The sequence below is a fragment of the Pecten maximus genome, chromosome 3 (genome assembly GCF_902652985.1).
Source record: "Pecten maximus chromosome 3, xPecMax1.1, whole genome shotgun sequence".
NCBI lineage: Eukaryota > Metazoa > Mollusca > Bivalvia > Pectinida > Pectinidae > Pecten > Pecten maximus.
In genome coordinates, this window is record NC_047017.1 from 16371472 (window position 1) to 16385053 (window position 13582).

Here is a 13582-nt window from a genome sequence, read left to right on the forward strand (position 1 = left end):
CAGTATCTAGGTCAATTGAGGCCAAACCTGTTGGAAATACAAGGATCATTATAGATACAATATTATGTAGCTGTAATTCATTTAAGAATGCAACAAAATACTCAGCAGTCAGCAATATAACAAGTGATATAAATCAACTGTTATAAACAGAAAATTAAAATTTCATATAGAATCCAGGTTGATTAATGGCCTTGTGTTCTGGGCTGAATAACTTATACCAGAAACACATGCATACAAATGTAAGCTATAGGTGTCATTTTGTGCATGTAATTATACCATATATAGATAAATTATGATAGGGACATTAATTAGAAGTTAATGGATATATGATTGATTAAAATTAATCACATATTTATTGAAATTGATATAATCAGCATAAGTTACATCTGATAATCAGGTATAAATCCACAGGTGTGATTCTTCCTAATCAGGTATGTGTAATTTCTCAGGTATGATTCAACAGGTATGATTCTACAGGTACGATTCCACAGGTATGATTCCTCTGGTATGGCTACTCAGGTATATAATTTTACAGGTAGGATATATTCCACAGGTAGGATTCTTCAGTATGACTCCTCCGTATAATTCCACAGGTATGATCTCGAGGTATGATTCCACAGGTATGGTTCCTGAAGTATGATTCCTCAGGTATGATTCCACAGGTATGGTTACTCAGGTATATGATTCCACAGGCAGGATTCTTCAGTATGGTTCCCAAGTATGATTCCACAGGTATGATCTTGAGGTATGATTCCTGAAGTATGATTCCTCACGTATGATTCCACAGGTATGATTCCACAGGTATGATTCCTCAGGTATGATTACTCAGGTACATGATTCCACGTACAGGTAGGATATATTCCACAGGCAGGATTCTTCAGTATGGTTCCCAAGTATGATTCCACAGGTATGATCTCCAGGTGTGATTCCACAGAAATCATTCCCTAGATGTACTTGTATTTGATTCAGTAGGTTTTAAATTCACCGACAGGTGTGCTGAAAAAAATGCAGATGTTGATTAATGAGATGTTGAAGATGATTTGTCTTTCCAATGGATGTTTCTGTCTAGGTAGTAATTGAACAGTTTTGCATTAAGCTTAAGGACACTTGGCCTACTAACTTTGTACATTTTTATCTTATTTTATTTTGTGATAGTTTATTTTCTTCCTTCCTGAAAAAGAATACCTAAACAAAATCATAATTTCAGCTGAAAATCAATAGAACAAGGACAAAATATGAGACTTTTGAAAAAGATAAAATTTACAAAATCACATATCAACAAGCATCTAACATTATACAGAATTCATATCGCAAATACAAAATGGTAATGTCAAAAATTTTCCAATAGTCTTCAGCAACCTGTATAGGTTATAAAGTAGACAATAGTGATAGAATATTTCCACTATTAAAATATCCTCATTATCAGTAGATAATGATAGACCAAATATATATCAACCATAAAATTTTACTCGGTTTTCATCAACTTGCATCTCTCGAAACACTACATGTAGCTGTTAAATTCTTATTATTAATCAACAGAATCATGTACGTGTACAGTCAAACCTGCTCTAACGGCCACCTTGAATAAGCGGCCACCTCCGTTAAGCGGCCAGTCTGTGGTCTGCCCGATAGAAAACACTATATAATGAACCTTAAATAAGCAGTCATCTGTCTAACGCGGCCAACGGCCACAATTAACAATCTGCCCCGAGTCGTTGTATCGTCCTGTATTAAGCGGCCATTTTGTCCGGAAGTATAAAAGCTGAGGCTGAACATGACAAACTATATGTGAAATGTACAAGCAAGCAAACTACAATTGCAGACTTCTAATTCATCAAAACTTTGATCTTTGTTGGTTTTCATTTCAAATACACTGTACATGGTATATTGTTATCAATATCAAAATACATGTATGAATAAGTGCATTATAATATGATAAATTCAATAAACTGTTGAAAAAAGAATTGGGCAACAGTCCGTTTCTGGCCCACCTGGTTTAAGCAGCCACCTGTCTTAAGCAGCCAATATCTGTTGGTCCCTTGGGTGGCCGCTTAATACAGGTGTAAGCACTGTAGGTAAATGTTACACTATTCTGAAACAAATCCACACAACTTTGGTTAAATTATTACCTTCAGTGTAAAAAAATTCATTATGTCAGTTATAATAATATAATTACTTAAATTTGTTACATTAAAATTTTCAGAATCATACAGTCAATTTATCTCTAGTTCACGACCGAAAATTATGAAATGAATGTTTTGATATAACCTGATAACAGAAATGAAATAAATGATCATTTGTACAATCAGAGAGAGTACATGGTAACTAGAAGAAAATGGAGTGAAGTGAATTTTTCTGTATGATACAGTCAGCTTAGGGCAGTGACCTATTAAATTAAGAGATATTATTTTAATTAAACACTGAGTAGTGTACAGCAGTGTCCAGACATTCTATTTGTGTATCGGATAGATATTGATTGGCAGGTACACAATAGCTGTTATACAGGTAGATACATATGATAGTCGGGTAATCAAATTCCATTCTAGGTCATTATAACCCGTTTAATGGGCTATATATACTGAAGAGGCCATTTAGATATATAAAGTGTTTTATAGGCCCAGCTAAGCATTAAACATTCAGAACACTGTTGAGATATACCCTACTAGGGAAACTGTTTTGTGGGATGACCTAGATAACATACCTGTAATTAGGTTAACAGGTATATACTGTCTTGTATACAGGCCTGTGTTTACCTGTGCATACCTGTTGTGTATTGTGTAGACATAGGTAATTGACTGCACAGCTGCCCCTGGTATATAACTTACAAACAATTCATCACCTGTTGTAGAATGTGTACCGTAGATATCACATGCTCGCCCTGTACAATTCATCACCTGTTGTAGAATGTGTACCGTAGTAATCACAATGCTCGCCCTGTACAATTCATCACCTGTTGTAGAAAATGTGTACCGTAGATATCATATGCTCGCCCTGTACAATTCATCACCTGTTGTAGAATGTGTACCGTAGTTATCACAATGCTGGCCCTGTACAATTCATCACCTGTTGTAGAATGTGTACCGTAGTTATCACAATGCTGGCCCTGTACAATTCATCACCTGTTGTAGAATGTGTACCGTATTTATCACAATGCTCGCCCTGTACAATTCATCACCTGTTGTAGAATGTGTACAGTTAGTTATCAAAATGCTCGCCCTGTACAATTCATTACCTGTTGTAGAATGTGTCATAAAATGATTGAAATAAAACCAAAAAAGATAAGATCTGAAAGTTGAAGAAGTTAGAAATCTGGTCAATAAGGAAGAGAAAAAAAGTCATTAAAATCTATACTGTAGACATCCATGCTGATCTTATAATGGGGGTGTATACTAGGTAAATATCTGTTGTTTACATAAAGCTCATTGACTGTTTACTGACACCCACCAAGGTGCAGTTTAAAAGCCCTCAGTTATGTGTCAAAATAAATCTATCTAATATATATATATACTATATATATCAAAGTGTAGTAAAAAGATATATTAGACAATTTCGATATTGTGCCACATCCATGCTGATCTTATAATGGGGGTGTATACTAGGTAAATATCTGTTGTTTACATAAAGCTCATTGACTGTTTACTGACACCCACCAAGGTGCAGTTTAAAAGCCCTCAGTTATGTGTCAAAATAAATCTATCTAATATATATATATACTATATATATCAAAGTGTAGTAAAAAGATATATTAGACAATTTCGATATTGTGCCACTTATCTAGCCGGCTTCTTATGTATTACACTGTTAACACTTTCTGGGAGTGTATATTACAGGACTAAATGGTTAACACTGTCTGGGAGTGTATATTACATGATTACATGGTTAACACTTTCTGGGAGTGTATATATTACAGGACTAAATGGTTAACACTGTCTAGGAGTGTATATTACAGGACTACATGGTTAACACTGTCTGGGAGTGTATATTACAGGACTACATGGTTAACACTGTCTGGGAGTGTATATTACAGGAGTACATGGTTAACACTGCCTGGGAGTGTATATTACAGGACTACATGGTTAACACTGTCTGGGAGTGTATATTACAGGACTACATGGTTAACACTGTCTGGGAGTGTATATTACAGGAGTACCTGGTTAACACTGTCTGGGAGTGTATATTACAGGACTACATGGTTAACACTGTCTGGGAGTGTATATTACAGGAGTACCTGGTTAACACTGTCTGGGAGTGTATATTACAGGACTACATGGTTAACACTGTCTGGGAGTGTATATTACAGGAGTACATGGTTAACACTGTCTGGGTGTGTATATTACATGATTACATAGTTAACACTGTCTGGGTGTGTATATTACATGATTACATGGTTACACTGTCTGGGAGTGTATATTACAGGAGTACCTGGTTAACACTGTCTGGGAGTGTATATTACAGGAGTACCTGGTTAACACTGTCTGGGAGTGTATATTACAGGAGTATCTGGTTAACACTGTCTGGGAGTGTATATTACAGGATTACCTGGTTAACACTGTCTGGGAGTGTATATTACGTATACAGGAGTACCTGGTTAACACTGTCTGGGAGTGTCTATTACAGACTACATGGTTAACACTGTCTGGGAGTGTATATTACAGGAGTACATGGTTAACACTGTCTAGGAGTGTATATTACAGGACTACATGGTTAACACTGTCTGGGAGTGTATATTACAGGACTACATGGTTAACACTGTCTGGGAGTGTATATTACAGGACTACATAGTTAACACTGTCTGGGAGTGTATATTACAGGACTACATGGTTAACACTGTCTGGGAGTGTATATTACAGGACTACATGGTTAACACTGTCTGGGAGTGTATATTACAGGAGTACCTGGTTAACACTGTCTGGGAGTGTATATTACAGGACTACATAGTTAACACTGTCTGGGAGTGTATATTACAGGAGTACCTGGTTAACACTGTCTGGGAGTGTATATTACAGGACTACATGGTTAACACTGTCTGGGAGTGTATATTACAGGAGTACATGGTTAACACTATGTCTGGGAGTGTATATTACAGGACTACATAGTTAACACTGTCTGGGAGTGTATATTACAGGAGTACATGGTTAACACTGTCTGGGAGTGTATATTACAGGAGTACATGGTTAACACTGTCTGGGAGTGTATATTACAGGAGTACATGGTTAACACTGTCTGGGAGTGTATATTACAGGACTAAATGGTTAACACTGTCTGGGAGTGTATATTACAGGACTACATAGTTAACACTGTCTGGGAGTGTATATTACAGGAGTACCTGTTTAACACTGTCTGGGAGTGTATATTGCAGGAGTACCTGGTTAACACTGTCTGGGAGTGTATATTAGGACTACATAGTTAACACTGTCTGGGAGTGTATATTACAGGACTAGATGGTTAACACTGTCTGGGAGTGTATATTACAGGAGTACATGGTTAACACTGTCTGGGAGTGTATATTATAGGAGTACCTGGTTAACACTATGTCTGGGAGTGTATATTACAGGACTACATGGTTAACACTGTCTGGGAGTGTATATTATAGGAGTACCTGGTTAACACTGTCTGGGAGTGTATATTACAGGACTACCTGGTTAACACTGTCTGGGAGTGTATATTACAGGAGTACATAGTAAACACTGTCTAGGAGTATATATTACAGGACTACATGGTTAACACTGTCTGGGAGTGTATATTACAGGACTAAATGGTTAACACTGTCTGGGAGTGTATATTACAGGACTAAATGGTTAACACTGTCTGGGAGTGTATATTACAGGAGTACATGGTTAACACTGTCTGGGAGTGTATATTACAGGACTACCTGGTTAACACTGTCTGGGAGTGTATATTAGGACTACATGGTTAACACTGTCTGGGAGTGTATATTACAGGACTAAATGGTTAACACTGTCTGGGAGTGTATATTACAGGACTACATGGTTAACACTGTCTGGGAGTGTATATTACAGGACTACATGGTTAACACTGTCTGGGAGTGTATATTACAGGACTACATGGTTAACACTGTCTGGGAGTGTATATTACAGGACTACCTGGTTAACACTGTCTGGGAGTGTATATTACAGGACTACATGGTTAACACTGTCTGGGAGTGTATATTACAGGACTACATGGTTAACACTGTCTGGGAGTGTATATTACAGGACTACATGGTTAACACTGTCTGGGAGTGTATATTACAGGACTACATGGTTAACACTGTCTGGGAGTGTATATTACAGGAGTACATGGTTAACACTGTCTGGGAGTGTATATTACAGGACTACATGGTTAACACTGTCTGGGAGTGTATATTACAGGACTACATGGTTAACACTGTCTGGGAGTGTATATTACAGGACTACATGGTTAACACTGTCTGGGAGTGTATATTACAGGAGTACATGGTTAACACTGTCTGGGAGTGTATATTACAGGAGTACATGGTTAACACTGTCTGGGAGTGTATATTACAGGACTACATGGTTAACACTGTCTGGGAGTGTATATTACAGGAGTACCTGGTTAACCCTATCTGGGAGGGTATATCACATGAGTACCTGGTTAACACTGTCTGGGAGTGTATATTATATGATTACATGGTTAACACTGTCTGGGAGTGTATATTACAGGACTACATGGTTAACACTATCTGGGAGTGTATATTACAGGAGTACTTGGTTAACATTGTCTGGGAGTGTATATTACAGGAGTACCTGGTTAACACTATCTGGGAGTGTATATTACAGGAGTACATGGTTAACACTGTCTGGGAGTGTATAGTACATGATTACATGGTTAACACTGTCGGGGAGTGTATATTACAGGAGTACATGGTTAACACTGTCTGGGAGTGTATATTACAGGAGTACCTGGTTAACCCTATCTGGGAGGGTATATCACATGAGTACCTGGTTAACACTGTCTGGGAGTGTATATTATATGATTACATGGTTAACACTGTCTGGGAGTGTATATTACAGGACTACATGGTTAACACTATCTGGGAGTGTATATTACAGGAGTACTTGGTTAACATTGTCTGGGAGTGTATATTACAGGAGTACCTGGTTAACACTATCTGGGAGTGTATATTACAGGAGTACATGGTTAACACTGTCTGGGAGTGTATAGTACATGATTACATGGTTAACACTGTCGGGGAGTGTATATTACAGGAGTACATGGTTAACACTGTCTGGGAGTGTATATTACAGGAGTACATGGTTAACACTGTCTGGGAGTGTATATTACAGGACTACATGGTTAACACTGTCTGGGAGTGTGTATTACAGGAGTACATGGTAAACACTGTCTGGGAGTGTATATTACAGGACTACATGGTTAACACTGTCTGGGAGTGTATATTACAGGACTACATGGTTAACACTGTCTGGGAGTGTATATTACAGGACTACCTGGTTAACACTGTCTGGGAGTGTATATTACAGGACTACATGGTTAACACTGTCTGGGAGTGTATATTACAGGACCACCTGGTTAACACTGTGTGGGAGTGTATATTACAGGCGTACCTGGTTAACACTGTCTGGGAGTGTATATTACAGGCGTACCTGGTAAACACTGTCTGGGAGTGTATATTACAGGACTACATGGTTAACACTGTCTGGGAGTGTATATTACAGGACTACATGGTTACTCTGCCAGGTAGTGTATATTACAGGACTACATGGTTAACACTGCCTGGGAGTGTATATTACAGGACTACATGGTTAACACTGTCTGGGAGTGTATATTACAAGACTACATGGTTAACACTGTCTGGGAGTGTATATAACACTTGTATTAGATATATTACGAAAATACTTGGTTAACAATAAGCATATTTGTTTATATTTTAGAGAAATTGAACAATCTAATTTTTGCTGCACAGTTTCTAGTGAACAAGGTAATAATTTATGGCAGGTATGATTAGGTATTTTTGTTTAATGATATATACATTATTGACAGCAGGTTTGATTTGTGAGGAAGATTGAAATCTGAAACTGTCTGTCGGAAGTTTGATAGCCAGCGACACAGCCATCAAGTCTACATTAATAGATGATGTTCACCGATTTAAATCTCCAGTGTACTCAAGGACACAAAGTTCATACATGCATGAATACCTGTGACCTGGGGTTTATGGAGGATAACTATGACCCAGGTTTCATACATGTCTGACCCAGGACCTGGAATAAAGTGTGGGTGGATCATTAATGTGTAATCATTTCATTGACAAATAATGAAATGCATTCAAGGGATACAATTCTATAGAATTAAGATGACTGTTAAGCTTATCCAAGACCAACTTTATATAAAGCCTTTTACTTCTTTTGTATATAAGTATATAATATGGTAGTGTGTTTGTATGAAACTGCAAAAAGAAAATTATGAGGACTAGCTGCTAATTGAGCATTTTATGTCTCTGTAAAGACAGCGTTCATCTCTTTATTAGTTGAGTACATGGTTTTGAGACACATGACTTGAAGACGTAGTATTTTTTTTATTTGGCCTCGAGGTGTCTGATTATTTTCTAAGAGCTCTAGTCACTAATTTGTCATTTAAAACCTGCCTCCATATATACCTAAAGGAATGAGAAAACTCATCACCATACTAATGAAAACAAAGCAAAATGATCTGGTTCAGACAGAAGCTTTGTGTAGATAGATATGCTTTAAGATAAAGGCCTGGTTGTTTATATAACACTGAGTCTCGCTGTGAAGAAGAAGAATACAAAATGAAAATTCTCATAAACTGACATTAATCCAGACTGGTTTTGATTGGCTATGTAGGTTGATATAAACATCAATGTCAGATATCTTACTGTTTACTACATATACCAGCTGATCAGAGTTACACACATACCCTGTAGTAATATTGTGATGGATGAAAAACAATACCAAGTGGTCATCTATGATTGTACTTCATTGGCTTGAATCCAAACCATAATTGGTTGAATATGTCTCATCCCTTATAAGTATGCCTACCATTTTGTGGCCAGACCATCTCATCCGGTCCATGCATCATACTTATAAGTTACTGACTTTCTTGAAAAAAAAAGTTCTAATTATGCAAGTATCTTTTTTAGACTTTTGAAAGGCTTTCAATTAACTCTTTCTTATTTGACCAAATTGGTAATAATGCATGGTTCATTTTTAAGGTACGCAAATAAAGGAAGTGTTGACTGCAGTAAAGAGTACTGACATTATATACAGCATTGAAAATAATTATTGTACAAGTGCTTCAGCAAATGTAAGGATGCTACCTACAATATTTGACCATATATGTCAACACATTATGGCCATTTTAAGACAAATATATATATGTATATATACTATGACCTCAGATGTCGATGAGGTCACAGAACTCTGAGGAAAAGTTGTTAGAGCCAATGTAGGGTCCTCTAGCCAGCCTGATTGTCAGACAAATAGAACTTGGCTTGACCATCTTAGATTCCTCTACTCCTATATATAACATAAGAGGGCCGCTGGTCGGCTCTTTTTCTATCGGATATGATTTTGCCGGTCGGCTCTTTTTCTATCGGATATGATTTTGCCGACTGTGACGCCTGTCAAAAGTATCTCGCTGTGTAAAACCTCTAACATTGTTGGAGTAAGATTCCTCTAGCCTGCATGGGCCCAGAAAAATAGGACTTTGCTGGCAGTACCATCTGAGATTTCTCCCTGTTGGTTCTCAGACAATTGCAAATAGGACTTGGCTTGGCCATCTTAGATTCCTCTAGCCTTGGCTGTCTTAGATTCCTCTAACCTGGTTCTCAGGAAAATAGGACTTTCTGGCAGTGCCATCTGAGATTTCTCTCTTGGTTCTCGGACAAACAGGACTTTGCAGTGCCATTTTGGTGTCCTCTAGCATAGTTCTCAGACAAACAGGATTTTACAGCGCCATCTTAAATTCTCCTATGCTGGGTCTCAGACAAACAGGACTTGGCTTGGCCATCCTAGATTCTGTAGGCCCGTTCTCAGACACAGCATTACAGCATTGTCTCAAGTCTTGTCCAGGCATTGCTATGTGGCTTTACTATGATCAAATGATGAGCTCTGGTAGCTTAGGGATAGATGTGAGATCAATCAGATTAAAGGCAGGTTGTATCATTATCATCACTGGAGGTTTGTGTGTACTAAACAGCTCTACAGGTCATAACAGACACATCATATGCATCCTTAAATAAGCCCCCTCCCCTAGTGTAAAAGTTATGTACCGTATTTATCCTCAAATAAGCCCCCTCCCCTAGTGTAAAAGTTAAGTACTGTATTTATCCTTAAATAAGCCCCCTCCCCTAGTGTAAAAGTTAAGTACCGTATTTATCCCCAAATAAGCCCACTCCCCAAGTGTAAAAGCTAAGTACCGTATTTATCCTCTAATTAGCCCACTCCCCTAGTGTGAAAGTTTAGTACCATATTTTTCCTCAAATAAGCCCACTCGCTTTGTGTAAAAGTTTAGTACCATAGTTTTCCTCAAATAAGCCCACTCGCCTTGTGTAAAAGTTTAGTACCATATTTTTCCTCAAATAAGCCCACTCGCCTTGTGTAAAAGTTTAGTACCATAGTTTTCCTCAAATAAGCCCACTCGCCTTGTGTAAAAGTTTAGTACCATATTTTTCTTCAAATAAGCCCACTCCCTTTGTGTAAAAGTTTAGTACCATATTTTTCCTCAAATAAGCCCACTCGCCTTGTGTAAAAGTTTAGTACCATATTTTTCTTCAAATAAGCCCACTCCCTTTGTGTAAAAGTTTAGTACCATAGTTTTCCTCAAATAAGCCCACTCGCCTTGTGTAAAAGTTTAGTACCATAGTTTTCCTCAAATAAGCCCACTCCCTTTGTGTAAAAGTTTAGTACCATATTTATGTTTCGGGATGATTTATATTTGTGAACCACTTTTAGTTTAATGTTTAAAAGTGATGATGCTGCAAAAGTGGTAGAGGGGACTTTTTGTGGGCAGGAGCTTTTTGTAGATATGGTATATAGAAGTTACACAACGAGTTGGATACGGAATTTATTTCACTTGAGTTAGTTATTTTTTTAAAGTTATAAAAGACAAGCTTTAGCAAGTGTGAAATAAATTCCATGTCCAAAAATCATGAGTCGTGTGACCTGTTTCTATCACAATGATATCGGTTTGAATCAAAGAGCAATTTGACCAAGTCTAACTTTGCGTATGCCGATATAGCTGTAAGCTGTACAAGTGACGGCTGGGACCTGGTGATGTGACGTCATTCGATTATTGATGACGTTTATAACAATTGAAGCTCAGGTCAAAGTTCGAATTCTTGACCAATCAAAAGACCGGAAGGTTATATCCAACAGTCAGAGCATTTCTACAATGGTCTGAGAGTGGAATAACACAGCGTATTGTGGTAGAGATTATAATGTACTATACACAGGTATAGTGTGGTGTAACAATATGGCTCAGCATCTGATTTCATTACAGGTGTGTTCCCATCCATGTCAGATTAAAATCCGCTCTATTGAACTTTAACTCTGACATGTGACAGCATTAATTTAAAAATTTATCTTTTGAGTTTTTCATCGAATGTAGTGAAAAATAAGCCAGTGTATACATAAAATGCAGGAAATATTAATTTAGGAAGAAGGCAGATAAACATGTGTTTTGAAAGCATGTACAATCCTTGTCATATTGACTTCCTTTTATCTGAAAACATTAACAATTCTGTGAACCGGTTATTTCTGTTTAAAGGAAATGTAGATTTCCAAATGCCGTAGAAACCAAATTTACAGAAGTGTATACAGTCTCCTACTACACCTATCGTGCATACCAAATATGTCTGAACATATTGAAAGCATATTAAATTTTGTTACTTACAACAAATTCTAAAAATTTCAAAATGCCTGTGTCCGTATCTATCAAATGATTTGTTTTCGATTTAAAAGTATAGCTTATTTGACTAGTGATTAAATTATTAAAATAATAAAAAAAAAAAACCTGATTTTGATGAAATTTGGTGTGTATAAGTGACATGTAGCACTGCTATGTTTGCCATTTGCTAGCATCTGATTGATGGAAATTTAGATGTTCAATTTCAATGAAATTTGGTGTTCAGCATATTTATGACTTAAGGAACATTAATATTGTGATTTGTTTAAAAATTCATTAGTGACAGTAGGGTAAAGTTTGGGGACTTCTTTAGCAGGTTTGTTATTTTGATGTTTTCTATGTTTCAGGCCTCTCCAGCCCACCTGGTACACCCTCAAAAAAGAACCATCTACAAGAAGTGAGGGATGTGCCCTCTCCAGAAGGGGGTGTGTCTAATCCAGCGTTCAGTGATATTGACGTCAGTCTTGCTGAGGAAGGTGAGTACATTATTTTAGTCCAAGATTCTTCATTTGTAAAAAAACATTATCCCCCACCGTACCCCCGTCCTTGCGCACACACACATCTTCAGATGTATCACCTACCATAATGTTATGGGTGCTTTAAAATTACAGGAGTCTATATCATTAGACAAGAAAATTGTCTGGAGATGAATGCCCGATTAATATTTTAACCAATAATCAGTTGACCTGGATTATAAATTGTGTACTTTAGTATTTGTTTTTTTATTTTTAAGACTTTTCAAGGGTTTGCATAAAATTCATAATTTTTCAACTGATTCTTTTGAAAATCTTGAATTTTTGTTAAATCTAAACATTGATATTTTCTTCTTAGTCAGAATTTAGATTCTAACTGATTATATCTACCTAATGTTGAATAAATATTTAGGCAAAACATATGCATATATATATAGAGTTTAAAGGACCACGTTCATGACATAATTTATGTAGCTCTAATTAAAATATCAGGTGTTGAAAAAGTAGGTGTATACTTGAAATTCCAGACTTGTATTTAATTTAAAACCCTCCATTATAATGTGTCTCTGTACAAAGTGCCAGATCTATATCAAGTTAGCTGATTGATCTAGTGACCTTCCCTCCCTTGAAGTGTAATGGGATGTTCTCATTGGATGGAACAGAATATAGAGCAATCTACTGAATTTCACAGTGGAGGGTTAGCTTACTGATGGAGTGATAAGGGGAGAGGTATCGAATGTTGGTATCAGCATATTTTTATTTTGTGAAAACCTGTCCATGCAAGTTCAACCTAATGTGCATACAACTGATTTGTGATAAGATGCTCTGCACTGTACCTTCCACGATCTTCTTGCCAGCTGGTATTTCCTCCTCAACTCCGATTGCCTCACAGGAAGTGTTTTGTCCCATATCAGTATAATATATTGGTGAACGAATGCCTACACTGCAGGTACATATTCTCACCTGTAACAAAAACAGAATGCCACTTGTAGCCTGAACCTTAAAAAAGATAGTTTTGTTTGTTTTAACTACTGCTTAATATTTAACAAGTTGAGTTTCACCTCTACTTTGTCAAATGGTATTCAAAATAATGTTTTATGCATCACTTTGTGAGATATATGACTACTTCAAATTATTGCTAATTTTTTGTTAGATATCAGGTAACTCTTCGACTATTGTCAACTTTGTCATGTAACTGGCTCCGA

General features: G+C 36.9%; 1 protein-coding gene across 1 annotated transcript in view; it reads left to right on the top strand.

The window, feature by feature from the left end:
- LOC117323364 overlaps positions 1-13582 on the top strand; it is a 56346-nt gene that overhangs the window by 20118 nt on the left and 22646 nt on the right. The window contains exon 2 of the mRNA XM_033878541.1: positions 12252-12380. Coding sequence (XP_033734432.1) covers positions 12252-12380 — 129 coding nt within the window. The remainder of the gene's footprint in view (positions 1-12251; positions 12381-13582) is intronic.